This window comes from Toxotes jaculatrix, chromosome 7, assembly GCF_017976425.1.
Source record: "Toxotes jaculatrix isolate fToxJac2 chromosome 7, fToxJac2.pri, whole genome shotgun sequence".
NCBI lineage: Eukaryota > Metazoa > Chordata > Actinopteri > Toxotidae > Toxotes > Toxotes jaculatrix.
In genome coordinates, this window is record NC_054400.1 from 15,591,582 (window position 1) to 15,618,517 (window position 26,936).

The 26,936-nt window shown below is 40.4% G+C and overlaps 3 protein-coding genes across 4 annotated transcripts; 2 read left to right on the forward strand and 1 right to left on the reverse strand.

Annotated features, from left to right (window-relative positions):
- Nucleotides 1-1,244: 1,244 nt before the first annotated feature.
- On the forward strand, nucleotides 1,245-8,465 carry polk (polymerase (DNA directed) kappa). Its single transcript, XM_041042405.1, has 14 exons — nucleotides 1,245-1,514; nucleotides 1,874-1,993; nucleotides 2,151-2,303; nucleotides 2,846-2,977; nucleotides 3,113-3,263; nucleotides 3,443-3,664; nucleotides 4,010-4,134; nucleotides 4,357-4,523; nucleotides 4,626-4,658; nucleotides 4,771-4,867; nucleotides 5,652-5,823; nucleotides 5,987-7,009; nucleotides 7,611-7,659; nucleotides 7,823-8,465. Exons 1-14 carry the CDS (start codon nucleotides 1,386-1,388, stop codon nucleotides 7,902-7,904), a joined length of 2,655 nt encoding a protein of 884 aa, XP_040898339.1. The 5' UTR covers nucleotides 1,245-1,385; the 3' UTR covers nucleotides 7,905-8,465.
- A 665-nt stretch (nucleotides 8,466-9,130) lies between these two features.
- Nucleotides 9,131-14,170, forward strand: ankdd1b (ankyrin repeat and death domain containing 1B). Of its 2 annotated transcripts, none has more exons than XM_041043299.1 (15): nucleotides 9,131-9,453; nucleotides 9,871-9,971; nucleotides 10,093-10,191; nucleotides 10,302-10,400; nucleotides 10,751-10,855; nucleotides 10,971-11,072; nucleotides 11,253-11,351; nucleotides 11,886-11,984; nucleotides 12,134-12,232; nucleotides 12,427-12,525; nucleotides 12,633-12,731; nucleotides 12,828-12,923; nucleotides 13,302-13,503; nucleotides 13,781-13,912; nucleotides 14,035-14,170. In XM_041043299.1, the coding sequence occupies exons 1-15, from the start codon at nucleotides 9,279-9,281 to the stop codon at nucleotides 14,088-14,090; spliced, it is 1,662 nt and encodes a 553-aa protein (XP_040899233.1). In that variant the 5' UTR covers nucleotides 9,131-9,278; the 3' UTR covers nucleotides 14,091-14,170. The 2 variants fall into 2 exon arrangements, with proteins under 2 accessions (XP_040899233.1, XP_040899234.1); XM_041043300.1 differs by having other exon boundaries at nucleotides 10,751-10,801.
- A 291-nt stretch (nucleotides 14,171-14,461) lies between these two features.
- poc5 (POC5 centriolar protein homolog (Chlamydomonas)) lies at nucleotides 14,462-22,256 on the reverse strand. Its single transcript, XM_041043298.1, has 13 exons — nucleotides 22,161-22,256; nucleotides 21,199-21,282; nucleotides 20,556-20,709; nucleotides 19,738-19,845; nucleotides 19,367-19,566; nucleotides 17,758-17,934; nucleotides 17,473-17,577; nucleotides 16,775-16,954; nucleotides 16,299-16,482; nucleotides 15,595-15,731; nucleotides 15,239-15,340; nucleotides 14,900-15,070; nucleotides 14,462-14,807 (listed from the first exon to the last, which is right to left on the reverse strand). The coding sequence occupies exons 2-13, from the start codon at nucleotides 21,280-21,282 to the stop codon at nucleotides 14,673-14,675; spliced, it is 1,737 nt and encodes a 578-aa protein (XP_040899232.1). The 5' UTR covers nucleotides 22,161-22,256; the 3' UTR covers nucleotides 14,462-14,672.
- Nucleotides 22,257-26,936: the final 4,680 nt, after the last annotated feature.

The window sequence follows — 26,936 nt, forward strand, 5'->3', positions numbered from 1 at the left end:
TGCGGCCACGCTTTACTGTGTACCTACGGAGAGCGGCGTCAAGCTAAACACAGTTACGCCTACATCGGAAGTCTTACGCACTTGCCTTCAAATTAAAAGCATTAAATTTCATTTTGGAATTGCAGTGCAACAGAAACCGTACAGAAATCTATAGCATAGGGGCGCAGTATTATTAAAATTTGAGACGGATTCCTCCGTAAACATAGACACTTGTGTTATTATTACAATTTTTGTCTGAAATACCATGTGACATTTACTTGCACGCGTGTCTTTGAAAGAAGAAATAGCGGAAATGAAAATTGTATTTTGGGTAACACAACTTGGACTTTGAAATAAGCCGAAAGGTTATGAATGTTTTAGTTAAAACAGAATTACATCCAGTGTGACTATGAGCGAATTGATCATCGGTCCGGTTTTAATAGTAGAGATTTTCTGTAAAAAAAAAAAAAAAAAGCTTATGGGGCTGCTGTATATCTTCTAGCTCGACATGCTTCAAACTATGCCAAAGGTTACATTTTACAGTAATTTTGTGCTCAGATTGTCTGTGTACTTTAGACACACTGATAACGTTCATCAGGTCTTCATATCAGAGGAAATGACCACATAAAGTCATAAAGTCTAAACTTTCTAAGCGCTATCCTGGGGGTCAAATGAAATTAATAATCATCAAAATAATCTACAGGTTTAAAAGAAACCAACTGTGGTAACTGTTTTTTTTTTTTTTTAAATAACTTTAAAAATAAACTTGTTTCATGCTTTGTGCCGTGACTCTTTATAACCACGGGAGGTCGCTGCACGTCAATTAGTCTTTCTAAATCTAAATCCAGGTTGATGTCAACTACAAAAGTATCTTAATAGCCTTTGTTTCATCTTTGTTTCAAGTTTACATTTAGTTTCTAGGACAATATACATCTAAAGTGAGATGAAGAAACTTTATATTAGTGCTTGAACATTTGCACGCTGTTTTTTTTTTTTTTTTTTTTAAAGGGGTAAAAATTGACCTTGTAAACCTATTGTTAATGGCACAGTGTTACCTGTAATGCCCATTCAATGGTTCAAAACTTCTTTTGAATAATAAATTCAGTAATTTATGTATTTAAAGAGGTGAAGCATGAAAGTCCCGCCCCTTCCGGTGATGACGAATATACGCGGAAGTGCCGCCAAACCCGTCATCGTTTTCAAAACATGTAAGGGCATGAACGTTAGACAGCTGAGAGATTTTGATTCAGAGTGATTGTTCCTGTACCTCAAAGTGCAAAGAAGGCGCACACATAATGGGAAACATAGCTACGATATCCTACAGCTTTATCAGCTAACTTTAGAGGAGAGTTCATATCATCATAAATTGGACCACACTGCCCAAAAAACAAACGACTTTCTTCAGCATGGAGAAAGGGGTTACATCCACCAAAGGAGAGGGCTTCCTCTCCAGAATGGCCCTCAATGACAACAAGGCCGGTATGGAGGGTCTTGACAGAGACAAGATTAACAAGATCATCATGGAAACATCCAAGGTAAACTCATACAATTCATAGAAAGAATTCATAAAAAGAATTCATCACACATACATGCTCCTAGTCATCTACACAAGCGGTCTCCCCTGTGTCAGAATGGTGTGAATGACTCAACTGTGTAACCAGCGAGAATCTTAACAAAGGGATGTGTACAAAAGTACAAATTAGGCTCCAGTGTGCTGTGGACAGCATGAAATGTAAGGTCCATTTTTACAGATTGTGTCCGACCTTGTGTGAAAGTCCCATATCCCCGGTGTAATGACATACAGTCCTAAAAAACAGATGTACTACAGTAGCTTTTCATTATATCTGTGCTACAGAATCTGCAGCTCTTCCTTGTCCTTGTCCTTCCCTTGCAGGGCTCAAGGTTTTATGAGAATGAGCTGAAGAGAGAGCAGCAGGTGAACCAGCGCATTGAGAAAATGATGCTACAAAAGGCACAGATCACAGAGCAGCAGTTAATGAAAGCACAAGCTCAGGTAACACGTCGTTACCTTAATTGGGCAAAGTTGGCATTGGTTTTTTGACTCTCCTTAAAAACACATATGCAGGCAAATATGATGTGCTGTCAAATGAAAAATCTACATTTCAAACATCATGCTACTTAAGTGTTTTTGCTAAAATCTCTCCGTGTAGGTGGATAGGGTGGCCTTGGCGCTGGAGAAGAGTCGTGATCTAAGCCGCGTGATTGTACATGTGGACATGGACGCTTTCTACGCTGCTGTGGAGATGAGAGACTGTCCTGAGCTGAAGGACAAGCCCATGGCTGTAGGATCCATGAGCATGCTTGTGGGTTTATATATATTACCTGAGAAATAAACACAATCATGGCAGTAATTTCTAATTAACACATTTTCTACTTGTGTAGGTGCATCAGATATCTTACATGACAGAAACAGATGCTGAGCAGAATAACCCCTCATGACACTTAACTTTGTAACACAAGCAACTCAGGGGAGAAATTGTGGTAGTATTAGTAGTAATAGAAAATCTATGTGCATTAGGTTACTGGCCACAAAGTACAATTTACAACAGTACACCATTATAAATCTCCTGACCATTATTCTCATAGTATAATGCAGTGATACCACATTTTCTCAAATTACAGTGTAGGAATAAGTCTTCATATAAATATATATTATGAAATACCTGATATTATAAATTGATTTCACAATACATTATTGTAAAATTATAGATCATTAATATTTAAAGCAATGCTGATATTTATATGAATGACTTCCCAACAAATGTAGCTTTCAAATGAGAGTTTTGTATCTCTGCCTCTTTTATGTAAAAGCGCTTTATTTAGATCTCACCCTTTTATTTTTCAGTCAACATCTAACTACCATGCTAGGAAGTACGGAGTCCGAGCTGCCATGCCTGGCTTCATTGCAAAGAAACTCTGCCCCAACCTAGTCATTGTTCCACCTAACTTTGATAAATACAGAGCAGTGAGTGATGAGGTAAGAGCGATGCCAAAACACACACATACACACACAAAGAGGTGAATACATCTAGACACAACAAATGCTGTTCAGCCCTTTTGTGGCTTCTTGCTTAAACTAACAGGTGCTCATGAATTTATATTTGTCTGTTAGATCCGGGAGATTTTTGCAGACTATGATCCTCACTTCCAGCCAATGAGCCTGGATGAAGCCTATCTGGATTTTACAGACCACCTGGAACAGAGGCAGAGCTGGCCCGAGTCCTCTCGTACACATCGCTTTCGTGCCAGCAGCACCCCTTCAGGCAGGGCTTAATGATACAGAAATATAGAATGATTAAATGGTGTGGTGTATTGTTTTTTATAAATCTTTTGCCACATTTACTGTCGACATGACTACTTGGAATGAAACGTTACTGTTACGTGATAAATTCTCATACACCAGGAATCCATCTGATTGTGAAACCATTTCTTCTCTGTAAAGGTGAAGAGAAGATTGGGTTACCCAAAGAGGCAGTGCCAGAGGTGAAAGACCTCTCTCCAGTCCTATTTGACGACAGCCCGAGTTCCTCTCCCTTCTTGCCGGGCTCTGATGGTGTCGCTGCTGGTGGTGGTGCTTTCGAGGTGTTTGGGACATCTGTTGAAGAAGCTGTGAGAGAGATGCGCTTCCGCATTGAGCAGAAGACCATGCTGACTGCCAGCGCAGGTGATTGATAAAACACTGTCCTTTATTGTCTCTCTATATAATTGTATTATAATGATGTAACTATCACTTTCCCTTACTGAGAGTGCCATGCTGTTGTCTAGCATTTTGTTTTTTATTTTAGTTCCACAGGAGAAATATAACATGTAATCAGCTTTTCAAGTTTCCTTTCCCTCACCACTTTTTTAAAGTTAAGTTTTAAAAATACAAAGTACAGGAAACTACTTGTTCACTCGTGTTTAATAGAAGTCTGCAAAGCCTGTCTGGTTGTTTAGAATTATGGTCAACATTATGCATATGTCTTACCAGCTTTTCTTTTACGAACACACCTTCAATTACACTTTTCAGGCATTGCTCCAAACACGATGCTTGCCAAGGTGTGCAGTGACAAGAACAAGCCCAATGGCCAGTACAGACTCCCCTCCACCAACAAAGCAGTCATGGAGTTTGTCCAGGATCTTCCAGTTCGCAAAGTACAGTACACATTGCTGAGCCTTAAACATAAACAGAGCCTTGTGGTGTGGCTGTTGAATTATTATGGAAAGAATGTAATCATGAGTTTTTGTACTACTAATTGTGCTGGTAGGTGCGGTGTGAAGTGAGTGATGATGTGCTACAGACAGGGGAAAGATGGTTTAAAGAAAACCTATATAAATATTTAAAAACAATAAAAGTGGTTTTGTGTATTCCTCCAGGTTTCTGGCATAGGGAAGGTGAGTGAGAAGATGCTAAATGCTCTGGGCATCAGTAGCTGTTCTCATCTTGGTCAGCAGATGGCACTGCTGTCGTTGTTGTTCTCGGAAACAGCCTGGCATCATTTCATGCAGGTTTCCCTGGGTCTGGGCTCCACATATATACCAAGGTAATGTCTGTTTGTTCAGTAAAACTCAATACAACTGAATGGGGAAAAAAAACTCCAGCTGAGAGAGAAGAGATAATGCTGACTGTCTTTGCTTTCATACAGGCATGAAGAAAGAAAAAGCATGAGCACAGAAAGGTTGTTTTTTTTTTTAAATAAGGCATAAATACACTGACATAATTGAAATGGTTCTTTTTTTTGCATCCATCCTCTTAAACCCATTTCCTTTTGTGACATTTTATTTTTACAGGACATTTAAAGAACTGAGTAAAGCCGAGGAACAATTTTCTTTATGCAGGGAGCTCTGTGAAGATTTAGCAGAAGACATGAAGAAAGAGGATCTGAAGGTACTGAATGTCAGAATGGGTTTCTTTATGCAATAACCCTGTGCGCATATTCTGAACACGTAGGTTAGAATGAGAACATTTTTGGCTTACACAGTATAACGTTTGATCTGAGACACTGTCCTGGTTACGTCAACCATGCGTGTGGTTTTATTTTATGGCTGCTACAGACTGCGCTCAGTTGCCTTAAAGGTCTAAAAGACTGTCTCAAGGAAATTACAAAAGAAAACAATCAAAGGGAATATTTGAACAGAAATCGACAGCATTATTATGGAAAGATGCTCTGAGTCCTTTGGAAGAAAGAGAAAAAAGAAATACCTTCTTATTCTTGGCCACCCTAGAATCGCCCTGACTCCAAACCAAATCTCATACAATTACTTCAACCTGTTCATTGCTTTTCGAATCGATACACAAAGGACAGGATGGCCTATAGCACGACCATCACCCCCCTGCCTGGGTCCCAATGTGGCCTTGATAGCAGGAGGAAATGGAGAGCCATTAAGGAGACAGCAGGGGCTACTATCAGCCTTGGAAATGTCTCCCTGGGAGATGATCACATTACTATGAAAGCGCTTTGTGGCGTGTTAGAAAATGCATTCTGACAAATCAGTCACTGATATGACAGATTATACAGGTTTACATCTCGCTTCTATTTATGTCTCTTCCATAAAGTACCATTGATTACGTTAGTAATGAAGAGGTTGTTGAGGAAAAAAAAAGACAGAAATGACCTTAACTGTTTTTCCTGATATGAATTCAACTGTGTGCTTTCTTCGTTTTCATGAAGGGTAAAACGGTAACACTGAAGCTTAAGAACGTGAACTTCGAGGTGAAAACCAGGGCATTGACGCTGCCGTATGCTGTTGCTACAGTGGATGAGATCTTTGCTGTTGCTAAGGACCTACTGAAAACTGAAATAGAAAATGAAAGCCCCCAGCCACTCAGACTGAGGCTCATGGGTAATTACATCTAGCAATATAACTGACATATCAATTAATATAACTAGCTTGAAATAAATCTAAATGATCTGTGACACGCTGCATGTGGAAATAATGACACAGTTGGCATTCATTTCCAAGTTTTCTCCAGATAATTTGTTTTTTTTTGTGTTTGTACTCGTAGGTGTTCGAATTTCAGCTTTTGTCAGTTTGGATGATAAAAAGCCCCTGCAGAGGAGCATCATTGGCTTTCTTCAGCCTGGCAAAATGCACTCTGGTGGCTCTATCCAGGAGATGCATCAAAAACCCGAGGAAGAGAATCTCTCCAGTCATTCTGACAAAACCTGGACCCTTGCTTGTCCTCCCGAAACGCAGAAGTGTCAGAAACTAGAGGAAGTTCCCTGGCGGCGCAAGCAAAGGGGGTTAGAGGGAGACCAAACTAGTGAGGAACCCCAACAGTCTTTCTTCCAAAGGGCCCATGCCAGAAGATTGCAACTCCAGGCAGCGAATTCAAGCACGCAAGAGGAAGCACTTACTTCCATAGGCTCTCATGCTCAAAAGGGTGTAGAGTCATCAGTAGAAGCACACAAGAGTACAACCACAGATCTCTCAGAAGATCACAGCATTGTTTCCCAGGTAGAGGCCCATGCATCCACATCAGGCTGTGGCAGCACAGTGTCAGAGAGCCTCACCTGTCCTGTATGTTTCAGGCAGGTGGACACGACTGATCTGAATGTCTTCAACACACATATAGACCAGTGTCTCAGTGAATCTTCAACAAAGCCCAACCTAAGCACAGATCCTGACTCAGAGTCAGATTTGGATGTGGAGAGTGACCATAAAGAATGTAAGGTGGTGGAAAAATGGAGGGAGGAGTGTGAGGGTGAAGAAGAGAAGGCGGAGAACAGTGAAGAACTGAACCGAGTTGATCATCAAAACCAGCAGAGCTTGAAAAAGGATTCTGTTCAAACGGTTTCGTTGATCAATGGTGACAACAAAACCGTGGCCTCGCAACAGCCTCAGGCATGTAATGGTAAAGGCCCTGTCCTCGTCTGCCCTGTATGTCAGCTGACCCAGGACACTGATGACCTCACTGTCTTCAACCACCACGTTGACCTCTGCCTGAACCAGGAGGTCCTACATGAGCTGGGGGGGCAGACATCATCTCCCACAAATCCACCCGCAGTTACAAATAGCAAGGCCGTAGGTGAGTGTGTGTGTGTGTGTATTAAAAGAAGTTGTTCAGCGTTTCCTCACTTAACATATTCTGTGGTCTTTTTTCATTGTGTTTCATCATCACCATTTTGTTGTTTTTTTCTCTGGTATGCTTTGAGGTAAGTTGGTATTTCCAGCATGGCTTTAAAGTCTGGCAGTGTGTATCTCTCTGATGGTGACAGACACAGTCCTGTTAGTCACATGTATAAGCTGTGGCTGTGTGACATCTTTAGAGTTAACAGAAGGAATGTCTGCTCAGGAGAATGTCTGTGACCTATGACCTTGTGATTTACTGACAGTGACATTGTGTGAGAAGTTTGTATCGATTCCTACAGAGAAACGACATCTCATTTCACCCCACGGGGCTCCCTTTGCCCTGGTCTTGGAAATGGCTAAATCACTTTCTCACCTATTCATTTTCTACAATGAACTGCACCCTGGTTTCCTCTTAAACAATCCTGCCTCAGAAATTGCACTCTTTATATCCCTGAAGAGGTGCTGCAATTGTGTACCTCCTCAGTGGATGTCATTTTTTTTTTGTCAGAGAAGAGATAAAAATTGAGTTTTTTCTATCCATCTGTCCCTGTTCACAGATCGAGGCCATCTCCTGCCGAGAAAAGCAAGTAAAGGCAAAAGCAAAAGGTTAGACTGCTTGATCACACAGTGCTGCTGCACAAAATGTTGACATGTGGTCTCTACATAAACCATCTACTGTAGGTAAAATAGTATGAATTTACAACTAGGTCAACAAGGAATGTTTTAATTGATAAAATTTTTTTGTTTGTCTTGGTTTCCTGACTTTTAGACAGGAATCGCCTTCCTCTCCTCCTTCAAAGAGAGCTAAAGGCTTCGGTCCTCGTAATACCATCGACAAGTTCTTCAGGTGACAGTCATGCACACATCCTCATCTGGAGAAGGTGTGTGTGTTCGGGGTTGTTTGTATAGGAAATGAAACACAACTGTTTTCTCTGGGCAGGTTTTAGTCATGTTATGGGCTCTCCAGCTCAAACTGTCTTCACAATCACTGCACTCAAAGCCATATTCAGTGTTTCTCCTCAAAAATCTATTTTTGTAATTAAGATAGCTGAATTAGGAAATTAAGCATTTGCCCTTGCCTTATTTGTTATTTAATATGCCATACTCAAAACGGAAAGATGGAAAATACAAATGCTTTAAGTTAATTTAAATTCGGGCAAATTAATAGAGATTTGACTGACCTTGTTGTCTGTCTGCCATTTTCATCTCAATTGCCTATTTTCTGGTACTCAATGAAGAGCCAAATTATTATTTATTTCAATGTATCATAAATGGAACATTAGGATATTTATTAAATGCTAACTTCCAGCTTTTTTTTCTAATTTATCTGCATCAAGTTATTTTATTCAGATATTTCCAGTGATCCAGTTATATTTATTTTGTCTGTGAATGATAATTTTGTATGTTTAATAATGAAGATAAGAGAATCCATCTATCATGTAAATTGAAGTTGCAATAAATGAATACTGGTATTTTTTATTTTATTTTATTATTTTACAATTAATTACCATCCATTCTCTGTTAGTCTTAATCGACTTTTAACTAAAAAGTGGTTGAGAGTGTTTGAAGTATGTTTTTGACTGGAGGGTTGCTGGGTTGTGTCCTGAATTAGCTAAGATTTTTTTTTTTTTTTTTTTTTTAATCAGAAAAACACCTGGTCCTAGTGGAGCTGCACAGTAGCCAGCAGAAATACACTGTATTGCATCAGGCTGTGTGAATATGAAACATTGCTGAAAAAGAGTCTGTGTAACTGGTCTAACCTTCCTGGACAAACAAGTTAAACTGCTACCTGAGCATTATGTTAATCCTTTGTAAATATGGCAGTGTGTTCATAGAAATTAAAGTTGAAAAAACACTTGGTATAACACCTTCATGTTACTTGAGGCATGATAAAAATGAAGCCACGTTCGTGCCACCTAACAGTCGTGTAACACAGGTCCAAGTGTGTCACATTAAATGAACCCTCTTACTATCAGCAGTCTCTCAAGGGTGTGAGCCAGCAAAGTAAACATGGATCAGCCCTCCAGCATTAAGAACTTAGGAGTACACTTCCATTTTGAGGTTTGCTGTTGACTGTTTGAAGACAGGATCTACATGTAACTGAGTAAAACAGGGTTTTTCCATTTTTCTTTTGTGTGACTAGTTTCTACTGACACTTTGGTTTGTCTTCAGTGCCTATATTAGATTGTTTATTACAATAGACCAAGCCCACATTGAGATTCCCAATGGAGAGAAGAGCTTTGGCTTTGAGGGCAATGATCCAAAAGCATTGTCCTAAGAAGGAGAACCTGGACCCTCGAAAGTGGATGAGAGAGGAGACTGTGAGGGGCTTTGCTGACTTCATAATGAACAAGCACTCGGACAAAGAGACGGACAGCAGCTTTGACAACAAAGAGATGTGTGAGTACACAAGGACAACAAATTGAGAAAAGGTGGAAAATAAATAAACCGACAGCGGCTTTACAGAATGGGGAAAAAAGCATGGGACATTATAGAGCAAAATTCCCTCTTCAGAATAGAACCCTTGAGTTAATACTGTTAAAGCTGGGGTTAATCATTAGTTATTCATTGTGGTGGAATGACTATGGCCAGACAGTTTCTTTCCAAGTAACACACTATATTTGCACAAGGCTGAAACGATCTCCTCAACTGCACTCATCTCGGTTTAAGAGATCCTTCTGAGGTGTTGGCCCAAATGCCATTGTAAATTCCTCACACATCAGTTAAGCTTCATACATACTGTTGTGTATAGTAAAGAATATAGTACAGGTGTAAATAGCCATATGGTAAAACATTCCTGCCTGCTGTGTTGTGTAGTGCTCGATACTGAGAAGCAGTTTATGGAAGCGGCTAAGAGGAATGATGTGGAGACCATGAAGACTCTTGGAAAAGGGCTGAATGCCAATGCGAGGAATGTGGTGGGTCTAAAAAGACAAACTCTCTCTCTGCATCTCATTACACTGCATTGTATGATGCCAAACAGACTCAATGGCTGGTCATTTTGGAGAAATCACACACTGATTGAGTTGTCTGCTTCAGCATAACAGGACTGCCCTTCATTACGCTGTGGCTGGCAAAAACAAGGAAGCTGTTCAGGTTCTTCTACAGCGCAGGGTCAAAGTGGACCAAAAGGACAAGGTGAGAGGGTTTGAGATGCCTACATCTGAAGACTTGAGCCAACAATACAACAGCTTATGCAATATTGTTAAGTAATCACAACTTTCCATTTTGTGTTCTGCGTCTGACAGTACGGTGTGGCACCCATTCATTTGGCTGCCTGGTTTGGCAGTTTGGAGATCCTGAAATTATTGGTGCAGGCTGGGGCTGAATACAAGGTTGAGAACGAGGTAAAGTTTTGTTCTGCTGTTTTACATTTTAATGACTGAGAAAAATACCCAGAAATTGGGCCATTTGTCTTTTTGTTTTGTGAAACATTTAGAAAAAAACAAAAAACAAAAACATGTTCCTCCTCCAGCACTTGGTGATTAATTTCCATTATCCTGGATTTTGAATCTAACATTTGTATGCTCATCTTGTTACAAACCTCAGGGCGGACGCACTTGTTCTTCTTGTTATACATCCTTTTGTTTCCTGGTGCAACTCAAGTTAAATTTCTTTGACAACAGTGGAGACTAACACTGCTTGATTAAACTGAAAATGTTTCTTAAATTATAACTTGATTGTTTTTCTTCCTCAGGAGGGACTGAACATTATGCACTGTGCCGCTATCAACAACCACACTGAAATTGTTGAGTATATCATTAATGACCTACAGATGAAAGAACTAGACAAAGAGGACCAGGTATCAACTTGACACTAATTTTTCATAAAGCAACTGTATAGTTCACTTATTTAAAACTATCAAAGTACACGCAATTTATGCTGTTGTTTGTACTCAGTTCTGACTTACATTTCAGTCGGGGCACCGGGTCTTTGCTTTGACAGCAGAGCATGGGTGTGTTGAAATGTTAGAGATGCTGATGGAGCCATACAAAATGGCCACCATGAAGCCCAACAAGGTGCGTGTATGGACGTATTTGTGTGTTTTTTTTTGTTTTTTTTTTTGGTGCATCTATTTACAGTATATGGCTGTTTCTGCTCACATGCGCCTGAGTGCATATTTCTGTGTCACACTTGCTAGAAAGCTCAAAGTCAAACACTCTTTGATGAGAGTTGTTTCCCTCCCTCCCTTCTGTCAGAGAGGGGACACGCCCCTGCACTTAGCTGCCAGGAATGGCCACTTGGACGCCGTCCAACTGCTGCTGCAGAGCTTTGATACTCGGGATGAAGTCAATATGGTAGACAATCAGTGTAAACATCCTCTCTATCACGGTTTGGTTTGTGACAGTGTGTGCTCACTGGCTAATCCACTGCTGGATGGTGGCTCCACTTTGGATTAATTAAGATGTATCAAACATGTACTGGTTACTATTATATAACAGGGTAAACTGTGCTGTGGCTTCTCCAGCAACTCCAGCTTTGACTGGTAGTGGTTCTGGTCAAACATTCTGCTGACTAGGATAGGTACTTCATGATGGAAAGGATCTATGTTACAATGACAGTCACTCATTTTAACATAATTGTAAAATTGTTATCAAATCAAAATAATAATTTTAAAAAATGTTAAAAAAAAAAGACTGCCCAGCTAAATCAGCATAAACCAATATAAAAATGAATTGTTGGCAATTAATTAAACATTAAATAACATTCATAAATTTTGTTAGCATACTACGTCATTTTAAAATGTGGTCTACCTGTGAAAAATGATCTGTTTCTGTGGTGGTTGTCCACCACTACTACTATATTTTATTGACTGATCTTCGGTTTTACAGGATGGTGAGACAGCTCTGTACCAGGCTGCAGACAACGGTCAGGAAGAATGTGTCCTGACCCTGCTGGAGGCTGGCTGCGACCCCAACATCCTAACAACGGTATATTAAGGCACTATGCTGACTCATACAATTAAATCCCTGCTACAGTGTCCTGCTGTTGATACTACAGCATAAAATATATGTGTGTGGTAAATGAAATTATTTTTGTTTAAACATACACGTATACATCCAACTCTCCTCTCTTGTAGGTCAAATGCAGCGCTCTCCATCCAGTTTCAGAAAGAGGAGACACATCTCTTGTCCAAATCCTCTTAGAGTACAAAGCCAGTCCTGACTTTCAGAATCAGGTAAGCAAACACAAGCTAGGTGGCAGTAGCACACTCTTTCAGTAAAGTTTTCAGATCGCGCACACACACATATTAGCTGTGCTGCTGACACACTGCCTGGATGCATATCATTGTAATTTTACACATTTGCTCCTGAAATAAACAGTTCACTTTTTTTGGGCTCGTGTTGTGTAACAGGATATTTTTGCTCTCAGCACCTAGAGGCTCCTCTCCACCTGGCAGTGAAGAACACTCACATCCCTGTCATCCACTCTCTACTGGATGCTGGCTGCAACATAAATGTCACTGATAAGGTATGACCACCCAACTAACACAGTAAAATAAGGTGTCAGCCAACTTATATCAACGTTAAGTAGGGAATATATGCTGCATTGTGCTGTCTTGTGCTATGAACTGTTAGAGGTCCCAGACTGCCATGCATCTTGCTGCAGAGGTGGGCAGAATAGAAGTTGTGGACATGCTTCTTAAAGCCGGGCTGGATCTGGCACTCCGGGATAGGGTAAGAATTCTAACAAATTTAAAAGATCTAAATTTGATACCTTATAGTTCTAATTAAAGTTTGAGTGTTTTGTTGTACATGTTGGACTGGGAGCAGCAGGGTAAGACGGCTCTGGGTGTGGCAGCCAGAGCAAATGAGGCGATTATTGTGGACATGATCATCAAAGCAGAGAGATACTACGCCTGGAGGAAGGTGAGAGATAGTGAAGTGATACTTGATTAATCCATTCCTGAAGCTTTGAAATCAATCAATAAATACATTCATCACAAATGATTCATTTCCTAACATCACATTCTAGATTAGCTAAATCTCCTCTAATACTATTAGGGCATCCATGGTGAAAAAAAAAGATGATTCACAACCAGAAATATCAACCAGAAAATGACAGCCAATTTACCATGGATACGCCCGATTCCCTTCCCTTCTTGATTTTCAAAATGTTTAACTGTGGCATTCATATTGCTAATCATGTATGTGAGTGTCTTTCCAATAATCTCTTTCCATGCCCCTGTGCACTCTGAGGCTCGTGGCCTTTATCAATCTGCTGACATGATTTAATTGCCCTTTCAGGCCAACCCTGAGCTTAATGAGAGTGTTCACAGCGAGTATCCGCTAACGTTTAAACTCGACCACCGCAATGAGACCAGGCAGCTCTGTTCGATGGCCTGGCGCCTGGCGTATGAGCTCCTGAAACCAGGAGACTGGAGAAGACTGGCAGAACACTGGGATTTCACTAAGGAGCAAATGTCTGCCATCGAGGAGCAGTGGACAGGTGCCACAACTCACACACTGACCAGTCTTTTGACTGTGCTTTTAGCGACTCTCTGAAACACTTTTACAGAAGCCTATTGTAGCCAAAATGCTAGAGATTCAGATCCCTGAACTTAAGAGGAAAACTTGGCTATGAAATTAATACTCCTGGATAACTGGCTACTTTATTTATTTATTTTTTAAAATTTTATCTTCCGGAGCACAGAGGCAATCTTTATTTTTGTTTTTATTAGGTGAATTGTTTTCCTGGCTGTACAGTGCTGTGTATTTCTCCACAGGTCAGCACAGCTACCAAGAGCATGGGAACAGGATGCTGTTGATCTGGCTCCATGGGGAGGAGTTGGCTCAGAAGAGCCCTACGAAAGAACTCTACCAGGGCCTCATGCTCACAGGGAACGGGAAAGCTGCAGGTACATTCAGTAAACTTTTTTTTTCCCAAAACAAATATACTGAGGGAAATGTGAACATGTAGTTGTGCTACTTGGGGATGTTTGCCAAAATTTTATTGCAGAAATGCTAATTTGTCTTACAGATAAGATTCGAATGGAGGCAGAGAATGTCAGCAGTAAGAGCTGCAGCATTTCATGAGGATAAACACGGCAACATATGGACTGACAAGATTAATTCCATGTTTACGTCATTTTCAACTACTGATCCGTACAGGAAGTTAGCAGTAGAATAATTTATTTGAAAAATAAAACTGTGCATCAGATCATTAACATATGGCTTTGGTTTAGTAAAGTAAACAACCTGTGGTGTTGGACGGGTCGGTCTCAGTAGAGATCATCAATAGCACAAATATTTGAAATATGTGGTTTTACACATTACAGTACAGTCTTACCTGTGCATAATTTAAAGTAAAAAGTATTCATAGAAATAAATGTCCGTTTTGTAATTCTTAACTGTCTGGCTGGTAATAATTATTAAAAACATTTACACGTGCCGTTCTAAACACGTGTGTGTACCCTCCTGAGAAAAATCATCCTCATCCATCATCTAATGTTCACTTCAAATGTAGAGAGCAGGGACATATTCAGTCCAAGATATCAAAATAAAATGGACCTGAAAGTACCTGCCAAGGTAACTATTTCTAGGATTGTTGCATAGAATGTGTTAAATCTTAAATCTAGGCTAGGTGAGCGACACCTTCTGAGAGATATGTGTGTGTGGTCAGTCAACTACTTTGATGGAGTGTACGTGGCACGTGCTGGTGTGTGTTCTGGAGGAGCCTCTGCCACCGCTGGAGCTCTGGCCCTGTTGGGAGGAGCGAGGAAATTTAGCAGCCGTGGCCTGACCGACGGTGAGCTGAAAGAATGAAAGAGAAACAAATGGCTAAAGATATACACATAAAAAAGCACTGAAAGTAATTTGTAGTAGTTCTGCACACTGTCCCATACCTGTGTAACAGGATGATGGCGTTCAACTATCACAGAGCTCATGGGCGGAGCCACACCCAGCACCTGGAGGTTGCTGCGTGGAGCCTTGCCTACGTCAGGTCGTGCAGTGACACGAGCCGTTACAGTCTTTGAGGGTTTTTGTTGACTGGCGGTGACGACACGGCCGCTGACCTGAAACAGTTAACACTCATGAATACAATACATGATACAGTAGAGACCTGGAGTCATTCTGTGTTGTTCGCCATGCTGATAACCACTCACAGTTGCACACACTGTACTGTATGTGAAGGTGAACAAGTGGCCCTTGTATCAGAGCCTATCTATACGTGTAATGCTAACCTGTTTGTGGGAAGCTGCAGCGCCCCCAAGTGGCAGTGAGCTGTGCACCACTGTAGTGGGAGGGAGTACTTCTGCCCTGGATACAGGGGTACCAGAGCCAACCTGAGGAAAAGAGAATCAGTGAAAACAGCAAAATTTAACACTACTGTACACATACTTCTGTTTAGTGGCATCTACATGAGTGTGAGCTGAGCCAAACTTTATGGTGATAAAAGGTAACATCATAAAAATAAAGAAAAAAGGAAAGAAAATACAAATAGCATAGAAGTAGCATAGCATATTCAAAATTCTAATTAAGAGAATTCTAAATATGAAAGACTAGAATATGGATCGACTGATTCAGTGAGGTGTCTCACCATATCCTCTGTTTCACTGTGGGGTGGAGGGTCCGGGTGGTCAAAGTGGACTGGGCTGAACCGTGTGGATGAGATGGGATATGGTTGAAGCTGAGCTGATGTAGAAGAGCGAGGCTCATCCTGAGGAGGCAAAGGAACTATAAAAACATATAAACTGAATTAGACTCTGGAACAACGTAATCTTTACACATATATTTACAGAAAACTACTCTGAGTGAACCTGAATATTGGATGAATGTTCTGAGTCCTTCTTAATCTTCACAACTGACATCCTGTGAATTAAAAGCCTTTTCCAGGCCAGTCTTTCAGTGCCACATCAAGGTTATGACCTGTGAAAAGTTCCCCCTCAGCCAGCACAACCACTGACTCATTACTCCATTAGATGAGTCAGTGCATGGCTTCAAGAAAAGATCCATTTCCACACCACTCATTCATAAATCTACACGACTGTCAATAGCACAAGACTGCACTCTGTTGGAGAAATGGTGTTTCGGTCTTTTTCTCTGTTAGTTTCCGTCTTGATAGCTGCGCTGAATCAATACAGCACAGAGGCGTGGCTAACAAGGCTTTGATGGTTTGTTGTATAGAGCAGGGGCCTCTTTATGTAGTTATGGAGCTTGTGATGAGGAGCTTTTAATGTGCTAGATGTTTCAAAAGATGGATATTCTCTAAAGATAGGTTTTTGTGGTCATCCTGTTACAGACCATGCTGATCATGAAGTGGCGATTGCTCTGGTCGTCCCTCTGTAGTGTGGAACATGCTGAGTGCCTCCATGTTGAGAGCACATACGCCCCTCATGAAGGCTTTCTTCATGGATTCCTCATAGCGCTCTCGCTCTAGTCGTAGTCTCTGAATCTCGGCCTGAGCCTTCTCTATAGCCTCACAGTGCTGCGGAGACAAGTGGCAGAGGAAAGAAAAGAATTATTATCAGTTTATATAATACTGACAAGAACACCTGATGTTATGGATAAACAGACCTCTTCTTAGCATTGATAAAGTTCCTAAGTATTGGTCAAAATGGTTATTACATATGAATATGGATATTACATGGAAAGAAAGGGAATACTTGCCCTAAATTTATGTATGTGGTTTACGAGTATTATCACAAGTATGATTTGAGCAATGCGGCATCACCATAGACACGCTGTTTCATATGCAGGTCCTTCACCTGCTTATTTACCTCTGCCAGCTTGGCCTCATACTCTGCAGACAGGTGAGCACAGACCTCTTCAGCCCTCGCACGGCAAGCCCGCTCCACCTTGACCTTCCAGTGTTTCTGGACCAGAGAGTGCCAGCCTAACCACACCTTCTTCTTCAGCTGCAGATTGTAGTGCTGCTGTGCTACCTGAGTAGCATGAGCCTGGCAGGGAACCACAAGACCATGAAAATATTCACAGGGGAATAATTACACCCATAATTCATTCGTGTGCAGGTGCAGTACATTTTCTTGTGGTGAGCTTTCTGTGTCATGGTTTAGACAAAAATATGAGTCATCCACTTAATTTTCCATTTGAAAGAAACGGCATAAACAGCTATTAAAAAAAACAAAAACAAAAAAAAAAAAACTGTCATTGGTATTTCATGCATTTTTAGTTTGATATGCAGTATGGCATGCAAAGGTGAACTGAAGTGAACTGAAAACATTTCATGCATGTGACATAGTAATGTATGGGTCAGTAAATCATGTAGACTGATCATTTCATGGAAAACAGAAAAACATAAATTATAGTATGTGACTGAAACTGACAAAAAAAAAAAACACATCAAAGCCTAAAGTCCTGAGTGATGTGATGATTCAAAGGTGATCATAAGATGTTGAGATGTTATGTGTGATGCTTGTGTCCAACACACATTACATTACTTTAATATTGTCTGTACCTCTTCTTTGGCCTCAGTGTGCTGAAGTCTCCAGTGGGTGAAGGCCCTCATCTTTTCAAGCTTTACTTTCTGTCTGTCTAACACGTGGCTCAGGTTCACAATCACCTGAAGGAGAACACATCACACAACAAGCTGTTAGTCTAAAGATGGAGATATGGGGCCATGGATTATGCTCACCCAGTCCTACACTATAACTTCACTATGATGGAAATTGTTCGGTTTGGTAATTATTCCAAACAACCATATTATGTACTGGAAAAAGCAAATAAATACACATGTAGTCACCTCATCTTTTCTCTGGTTTGAAGTCTCATAGGTGTGCAGCAGCCCCTTCAGACTCTCTAGCTCTGACTTCAGGCCAGCTGTCTGGGCTGCATACCTCTCCTTCTCTTTCCTCATCTCCAGCTTATGTTGCTCCACGAAGGCCAGCTTCCACTTCCGTAGCTCCATCAGTACATTTGACTAATTAGGGAACAGAGGGTGGGGACTGTCATGGTGTGTTCATTACACTACTTTGGTAAACATGGACAAACATGCGATTAACAGATGTGCCGGACGTTTTGTCACTAACAGGAAGTGCAAACTATGTGAACCTTGAGCAGATTTCATTTGGCCTTGTTTTGTTGGATTCATTTCTGGAGACATCTAACAATGTCCTGCCACAGGATCTGAGTTACATTTTGAGGAGGTACACCTCTGGTGGATTCAGAGGTCTAGAACAGGCTTTCACATGCAGCCTTCACATTACCCTAATCCAGAAGTATAGCATATATTTGGCTTTAGAGGTACATGGTTAAATTGTGACCTCAGCTAAGTCTCTACAGGGTCAAACATCACCAACATCCACAAATCTGAACATGTCTTTCTTATTTGGAAGGTAAAATGACAGAGGTTTCTTCCTCTAGTAACAGAGACGCACAAACAATCAATTCTGAAAGAGTCTGGACATCCTCTACTACAGTCATTGGTCTACTGCCTTTTCCCAGGTCAAACTCCACTCTTCTATCAGCACTGCTTAGCAGGTGATTGGTTGTCATCTTCCCTTCATGAATGAGCTGTTACACATCAGGGGAAAAGGGCAGAAAGGACACCCACATGAAGCCACCCACCTCTTCCAAAATCACTCCACTAGGAGACACAATTAAAAGGTCACTGGTTCCAGGAAGAGTAGAGCTGTCATCCAATACAAAGAGACTCAAATACTTCACATTACCTTTCTAATCTTTGACCTCTTCCTCACCACTGCCTATGCACATTTCTTGCATTTAATTAATTTAATTCTAACTTTCTAATTACATAAGTATCGGGAAATGTCAATATGAACTTAATATGTGGATTTAATTCACTCAGACATACATATGCATTTTTATAATGATATATAATCTGATACATGAAGTGTCAATGAGATAAACAGAGTAAAAGGGTTTTCTTTTTTTTTTTACAGCAACATCTTAGCTTTTTTCACCATGCACTATTTTAGGTTTTGTAAATGATCTGCTGTAACAGTTATATGCCAGAAACGGCATTATTTAATAATTTGCTTTCTGGATTGCTCTTCAAAGGCTCGATTAGTGCTCTGTTGACACTATTCCATAGATTTGACCACTTATGCAAAATTCTTAATTATAATTAAAAATGAGCAATTCTGTTTCATTGTTTTAATTGATCCAGAATAAACCTAGCAAAGTAGCCTTTTTTTTTTGCTCTAACTGCTGAAGCTTGAAACACATCACTGTCTGTATATGCACTGTATACATGTTAAAGAAGTTATTATCCAGCTATAATAAAGCCTTATATATAGCCATACAACATTATTTATGATCAGCACTCAAGCAGGGAGAAAATAAGTGCCAGTAAACGGACTGACTGTGGAAGCGCGAGGAGGCAGACCAACCTTCAGATTGTTGCTCCATGTGTCCAGAATGTTCTCCATCTTGCTTATGTTCTCCTGGGAGATAAACATCTCCGTCACTGCGGACTCAAGGGGATATGGACTGTTTGGCCTAGACCTCTCAGGCGCCGCCTGTAAAATGTCTGAGGGAGCGTCTGAGAGCCCTGACGCCCTGCTAGATGACCGACCTGCCATCTCCTCAGCTGCAAGGCAAAGGATAAAACAGGCAGACAGAATATCACTAGAAAATGAAGCAACACTGAAACTTGATAGTCTTGGTATTCTTGAGCTTATTTGATATTAGGAGAAATTAATACACAGTTACATAAAAAGCAAGCACCATTTTGTCTCGTTGTAATTTAATTCATTTTTACCATGAAAGGCTCTTGAGTGTGTGGGGGGCTCCACAATCACAGGGGAGGCCTGTGAAGATCTCACACTCCTGCTAGAATGCCTCCCATCTTTAGCTTCAGTGACAGTATCTGATAGAAGACAGGAGAGACGAAGGATGGAAATCAGCGAGAGAGGCACAGTGGTGAATAGATGAAAGGAAACGCTTCTAAAATGTGACAAGGAAGAAGTGAGTAAAAAATTAAGAGTGGAAGTAAAATGTGGGAAAACTAAAGTTTAAGCAGCAGTTTAAGTACAGAAAAGGTGATATGGACAATGCTGAATAAGACGAGCATGGTCTTCATCCAGGAATGCACTTATGTCAATATCTTAATTAAATACTGCAGGGGAGAAGAGAAAGCCTGCACTCTAAAGAGCAGTACGGGCAGAGAGCCAGAAGATCATTACCAATCAGCCTGTCTGCTTCCTGCATCCCTGTGCACTACTCCATGACAGTTAAAGCACTAAACCTCCAATGAGAGCTGCAGCTGGAGCTAGAGCTTGGGGGGTGGGGGGCTGATGGACTGTTTAAGATGTGGGTATTGTAGGGGAAAGAGATAGGGGGTACAATCTGACAGACTGATATCATATGCATCTTGACTAGACTGGTTTACAAGCTGAAAATATGAGGCTGATAAACCGACACTACATTTTCTTCATGTTGTGATGCCAAATCCTTTTTGACAGCTGATCATTTGATGGGGGCAGTGTCTGGAAGGGCTCAAGTTGTGTTTCTGTCAGAAAGGCTTAGTGAAATGTGCGTGTATGAATGTGGCCTGCATTCAAGAGGAACCCATGATACCTGCTGGGCGCTGTGATTTTGTGTCATCTTTTCTCTGGGAACTCCAACCCTCTGCAGACAGATACGAGGTGCCCAACCGCTGCAAGTGAGCAGTGGTGAGTGTCTCAAGCTTAGGGGTGACCACAGCGTACCGCAGGAGCTCCTCATACTCATCCTGTTGTTTAAAAAAAAAAAAGACCAGTTGGCTCAAGTTTCTACTGATATGTTACAGAATTTTTTTTTAAACAAGCTTTATCTTATTTTCATTGTTTCTTATTTTTGTTCCAATTGGTTATGATAACATTTCAGACATCTACTATGAAAATCACTTGGGAAGTGAAAACTATAGTTAATGTCAAAATTACTATCCAAACTGCCTGTTGAAGATTTACAATGCAATGGGCAATTCTAAAAGACAATTTGGGTTTATTTTCTTTTGTTATCACTTACAAATAAGTGGTTTGGATAATTGATTTAAACTGGATGTATATTTGAAACTGGTTTGATTATCTGTTTGCACATGCTTCTTGTCCTAATCAACTTCACAGTGAAGATGTGCCACACAATGTAGCTGTATTCCCAGATCTGAGATATGTGACTGAAGCATAAAAGCACATGAATTGCGAGTGTGTTTTTCCTTTTTTTAAAAAAAATGTTTAATCACCTGAAGCTCAGAGGACACAGAGCTGCCCTGATCTGAGTCCTTGGGCAGAACAGGACTGGTTGGTTCCTCTTCGTCTGACGACATCTGAACAAAAATAGACATAGCTCTAAAAGTGATATTTTAATGAAACACTACCAACAGCGTGAGTTATCAATGTCAGGCTGTAGTGCCTCGCATATAAGTCATACATTTTCCAGTGTACAGTTTATACTGTACACAAGGCAATTTAGGACCAAATTTTGTAGCTAGTTTCTACATAACAAGTTACTGTATATACAGAACATACATGTGGGACTATATAAAATGGGACCACTATAAAAACTATATGGGACAAGATAAAAAGATAAAAACAAAGCTGAAGAGCAGTTTTAATCATATACAAAAATACATAGATGTGTTCATGTAACATTACAAAATATAAACCATACATTTTACACAAGGCTGAACTTCGCTTCTGATTTAAACTTAACATTCAATAGAGAGCAACCAATTCTCCAGTAGATATGAAAATAAGCTCCTCTTTTCTGGCTTTAATAAATAAAATAAAGTTTTGCACAGATTTAAAAATGTGTTTCAAACAGCGGTAAGGCTTTGACTGCAATGTCTAACATGATTTCAGTACAGTAAGACGTGCAGAGAAATCAGTGGCTCAACTTTTTCCTTAACTGTAGAACCTGAAGCTAATTTCAGCGTTGAACATTTTACATGCCTCTCTAACTGGCTCTTTTATCTGCGAAATGTAACTAAATATGCATGACAAACCTTATATAATGTTTAAACGGCCGACAAAACACAACAATAATACAGCTACTTAACTCCCGTTAAACATTAAATCTGCAGAAACCAAAACACACGTTTTCTTCGTGGCTGCTACAAACCGGAAAACACTAAACTGTTTGGAGCAGGTAGTTAGTGCTGTTTCATTAACTTATAACCAAGCTGCTTCGGGAAATGTGTTTTACCTGTTAAATATATCTGTCTTTGCAGGCTGCCACACTTACTCCGGTTCCCATATATTCGTCAGTTGGAAAACGCTTGCTTTGCCGTTTCAAACCGATTGACTGTTCAACAACAGCCTCTCTGATTGGCTTCTGTTTCCAAAGCGTCCTGCTAGGTTGTCTCTGATTGGGTAAAATGTTTCCATGGCAAAGGTAAGCGGAACAACGCCAAGCTCACCAGCTGCTCCCACAACAGCTCAAGAAAAACGCCCTGCTTAAGATTTTTTTTCTGTGATTTTGACAAGTTAGCTCGTTTATGTCACGCTTAATTTGATAGCTTGTAGGAGCCCACGATAGTACCTGATATCATGGTAATCTTCAGGCTCAAGTAATAAAATGACTTGAAGTTGTTATTGGTAGAGTGGCTTGACCATTTCTTTCTCACGACGTTAAAAACGATTACTTAAAATATCCTAAATTTACAAATCAGTGTATGAAAGGGTTCAATGTTAGTGTATAGTTTGTTAATCTCATTAAAATTACAACAAAGGACACTGGTATGCTTCTGTGTTTTGCAAAGCATAGCTGTGTGCCGATTTAAAAAGCATTATGGTTTTCAGATTGTGTTTCATCAGTAGTCTGACTTCACTGAGATTAACTGATTATGTTGTCACAAGAAAGCAAACTTACCTGTGTAAAGAAGGTGTAAGTCCTCGGGGAATACCACCACCCTGAGAACCTCCCTGTGGCCATTTATCTGTTGTCCTCTTAGGCAAATACAGAACACACAATGGTTCTTGATCTGAATTACAGCAATGTCTTAACCACCTGAAGACCTAGTGCTTAACAGTATTAAGACACATATGTGGGTTAGGCCTAACGGCTTGGCAGTCCCAGGCATGGACAGACTCCAGAGAGATGAGACATATGGTCCCTCTCAGCCGTGGCAGAGCTGCAGGCACTACTGTTGGAATGAGGCCTCCTCACCACCTGGCTGAGTGCTGCGAGTACTTTGCTGTCCGACGGTGTCCTGTCAGCATTGTCATGAGAGAGACCTGCAGGCTCACTTTCAAAAGGAGCAATGCATGGTTGTGACACTGGTGACTGTGCAGTAATCTCCCCAAAAACAGCTGATCATAAAGAGTTGATGTCTGCCTGTGGAATCAAGGTTTCAGTCTCATACATTGCATATCAAAACTATATTATACATAAGCAGACCGATTATTTAGTGCAACCAAGGTCCGGGACAGACACCCCTCAGCAAACGCACATGCATTTTATTATTACATGTCTTGGCAGTTGACGTAGGCTATGAATTTGAACCAGAATCGTGAGGCACAGAGGATAATCCTTGCTTCTCTGTGGGGAGTGGAGGTTTCCTGTTGAATGACAGGAAGCTGTAGCTCGCACAGATTACTTATTTCCATTTCAGAGCAGATGATTCACATGTTTTGAAAGGTTTTGGTGATGTGTTCACAGTTTCTCTTTTAGGGTGATTTTTGTCATCCCAACCTGACTTGTTAGGTATGTTGCTTTTTTTTATTGTGCAATTGATGTTGAATTGCAAATTTCCTATGCTTGTCAGCTTTTGTGCTTTTGTAAAGTTACTAGAACAAGGACTGGCTAGGAATAGACAATTGCAGGGGTTTTGTATGGATTGTGGTACACAAGGCATTTTAAGCATATGTACTCTATTTGTCTTACTGTCATCACTTTAATAACACAGTGCATAACAGCCAACTGTTAATCTGATATAGTGCCCAGTCTTTTGTTGTGGGATATGTAATATGTATATTCTGTTTATGTGTTTTTAACAACTACTATTAATTGCATCCTTTTAATTGCCCCATGTGGGATTAAAAAAGCTACATACAGTACATTGAATTACTATCTCTCAAATATATATAGAATAATCCATTTGCTCTTAATTCATCTGTGTTTTGACATGAATAAAATACCACACGTGAATAAAGTAATATAGAATAGCCTAGACCTGAGTTTAAGATATAGACAGATGATAGAGATAGAACTACAGTCTGTACTTACTGTGTATAATGTTTTCCCTTTGTTGCAGACAAAGGTAATAAGCTACTGTTGATAGTGGTTAGATTAAAGCCAGTATTACTGCCTCAAACCTTTCTTTAGATCCTTTTCGTAAATTTCACCTTCCTTTCAGCAAAAGAAATGCACCTGGGCTTGTGAGCTGAAATGGGATTCAGCTCACATTCTTCTCTCATAGCCTGTTCAATCTGTTCCAGGACAATAATCACAATCCATTTGACTTTCTTCCCCCTGGTATTTTAGCTCAGGTACATTAGACTATTCAGGACCTTGCAATGGTAGACAGAACAGAAATTAGGAAATAATGTTCTGTGCTTATACAACTTGACTTTGTTAAGGAACTTTTTCTTACAGGGATTTTATGTATTTACTCTGCATTTTGATTCTGACAGATTATAAAAAATAGTATTAAGCCCCATTCCAGTGTTTTGTACATATGCCATTTAATCTTTTTGCACTCCTACTGTAAAACCGCAGATTACAAACTCGGTGTAAAATTGTCTCAGCCTTTGATCGATTTTCAGTCAGACGTATTTACAGACAGCCATAACTCCTGAAGACAACAACTAATGTGCTATCATCAATCGTAATTTTATCAACCCATGTTTCTCTCATATAGCACAATGATGACCTCTCACTGAACATAATGTTGCCAGAACTCATCTTAGAGTTATTCATAGCTGCCTGCTGTTTTCAAATTAGTTTTCATTACATTTTGATGGACCAGGACTTCCCCCTTGGGCCCGTCTAATCCATCATATCTCTCTATCAGTGACACTAGTGTCCTTTTGTTTTGCTTTCAGAATACTTGTGTGCCGAATTTGCCAACACTTGTAAGCACGTGGCTTCATCGTTTGCCCTCAGATAACATAGTATTGACAACCACCTTAGGGACAACTAGGCAGCATAATTTCTGTCATTATTATGTAACATGTCCATGCAGTATGATACACGCTGAACCCAGCATAAAGTGGTCAGCCATATGCAGTGGCGGTTCTACATTGAATTACTCCCTGGGTGACTCTCCCTCCAAGCGCCCACCCCCCCCAAAAAAGAAACATCTTTCGGAGGTATTGGCATCATGACACATAAATGTAGCCACTAAAATGCATGCAGCATCTCAACCTATGTAATCATATTTTGATAACAAAGAGATTATAAGCGTAGCATGTTGAACGTGGGAGCAGTCCCCAAATTCATTCCTTCCCAGGCATCCTTGAAAAATTCAGGCAACTTAAGAAGGACACCTCCGTTGGAAATGTGGAAAAAGGTCTCTGCCTGTGAGCCTCCTTTAATTCTGTCTTGAAGTCGCCCATAACGCTGCAACCAGTCATACTTGTGTTAACTTTTGTCTGTTTGATGGGTGCTTCTCAAGGTAACCTGTAAAAACAGAGGAAGAACACTGTATACATAAACTTGTAATGTGACGTTCTTTGGCTAAGGAGCATAGAGGGATGGAACACACACCATAAGAGACCAAACAAGGGCCACACGCTGACCACAAAATGCCACAAAGGACCACTGTGTTCTTCTATTTAAGTGAGAAGAAATCACCAAATCACTTGACCAACATACATACATACATAAAAACCCAGTGTCTGCATGTAGGTCCCTGTAATGAAAAAATCTGCAGGGCTCTATCTTAATCCAAAGCTGTGCATATGAACCTGCTATGTTTCAGCCCTGGATCAACTAAAATTATTTCATCAACCACCACAATACTCCACAGCACAACCAGACTGGGCAGTCCAGATTTGTGAGAAAGCTGTAGAAGAAAAGTGTCACCAGTGGTGAAAAAAATATTCAATCCCAACACTGGACTCAAAGTATAGATAGTCCTTGTCGAATATTACTCAACTACGGATGAAAGTTGCTCGGTCAAAATTATAATATAATTTTATATAATATAATATAATACACCTGCCTCATGAGCTACCGCGCATGTGTCGGAGCCTTGAGCGTTAGAGGATCATCACTAGGGACAACTCCCACACTCTTCCAAACTAGCCACCACCCTGAGTCAGGGTGCTGTTTCTACATGCATATGCTGGTGGTATGCTGGGAGATGGGGATGGCGGCAATTTGCCAATTCCCCAAACAGTAATATGATAGATAATAGAAAACAGCTTAGCGGCGCGGTTGTCCCGCCCCCCATGCGATGCTGCTCCGGGCGGCTGTCCGGTTCGCCCGTGCCAGAAACCGCCACTGACCATATGAGTGCAGATGAGCAGTGGAGGACTGAGAGGAAAGACAGAGACTAAATCAGTTAGCCTGAGTTGCTATCTCCAAAAGGCACAAACAATTACCATCAATGTCCTCATCTGTTTGTTATAATCTGGATGAAGATAAGCAGCAGACAGTTGTTCCACTCTACCTCCACCTAGCTATTAATGTCTTAAAGAAAGCTGGTACTGCAGGTACTACATCCATTTAAAATCTCAGGGGAGTGGGATACATAGGAAAAACAGAAATTTAAAGCTGTTGTGATGTACTATAATTTACTGTGGCCTAGTGATTGTGCATTTAAACCTTCATAATGTCCATGCAGCACAATTCTGGTTGATTAAAACTATAAACTCATATACGTTATGTTTTGTAGTTAAGTATGTCTTCTGTGTTTTATAATTGACATATATATATATACATAGAGTATAAGTGCATGTATATATGCATGTGTTAATGTAACAATATAATGTATGTTCATATGGAGAGGACGGGAGGCATACCTATGCACTGAAG

Bases quoted from the DNA above. Each gene is read 5' to 3' on its own strand.
- polk (XM_041042405.1), top strand. From the start codon at position 1,386: ATGGAGAAAGGGGTTACATCCACCAAAGGAGAGGGCTTCCTCTCCAGA. The intron at 1,994-2,150 runs GTAACACGTCGT...CTCTCCGTGTAG, and splicing joins TAATGAAAGCACAAGCTCAG to GTGGATAGGGTGGCCTTGGC. The intron at 3,264-3,442 runs GCAGGGCTTAAT...TTCTCTGTAAAG, and splicing joins TGCCAGCAGCACCCCTTCAG to GTGAAGAGAAGATTGGGTTA.
- ankdd1b (XM_041043299.1), top strand. From the start codon at position 9,279: ATGGAGAGAAGAGCTTTGGCTTTGAGGGCAATGATCCAAAAGCATTGT. The intron at 9,972-10,092 runs GTGGGTCTAAAA...TGTCTGCTTCAG, and splicing joins ATGCCAATGCGAGGAATGTG to CATAACAGGACTGCCCTTCA. The intron at 10,192-10,301 runs GTGAGAGGGTTT...TGCGTCTGACAG, and splicing joins AAGTGGACCAAAAGGACAAG to TACGGTGTGGCACCCATTCA.
- poc5 (XM_041043298.1), bottom strand. From the start codon at position 21,282: ATGTCGTCAGACGAAGAGGAACCAACCAGTCCTGTTCTGCCCAAGGAC. The intron at 20,710-21,198 runs GTGATTAAACAT...TTTAAACAACAG, and splicing joins CTGTGTCCTCTGAGCTTCAG to GATGAGTATGAGGAGCTCCT. The intron at 15,732-16,298 runs GTCTGTAACAGG...ATGTTTTTATAG, and splicing joins GCCACTTCATGATCAGCATG to TTCCTTTGCCTCCTCAGGAT.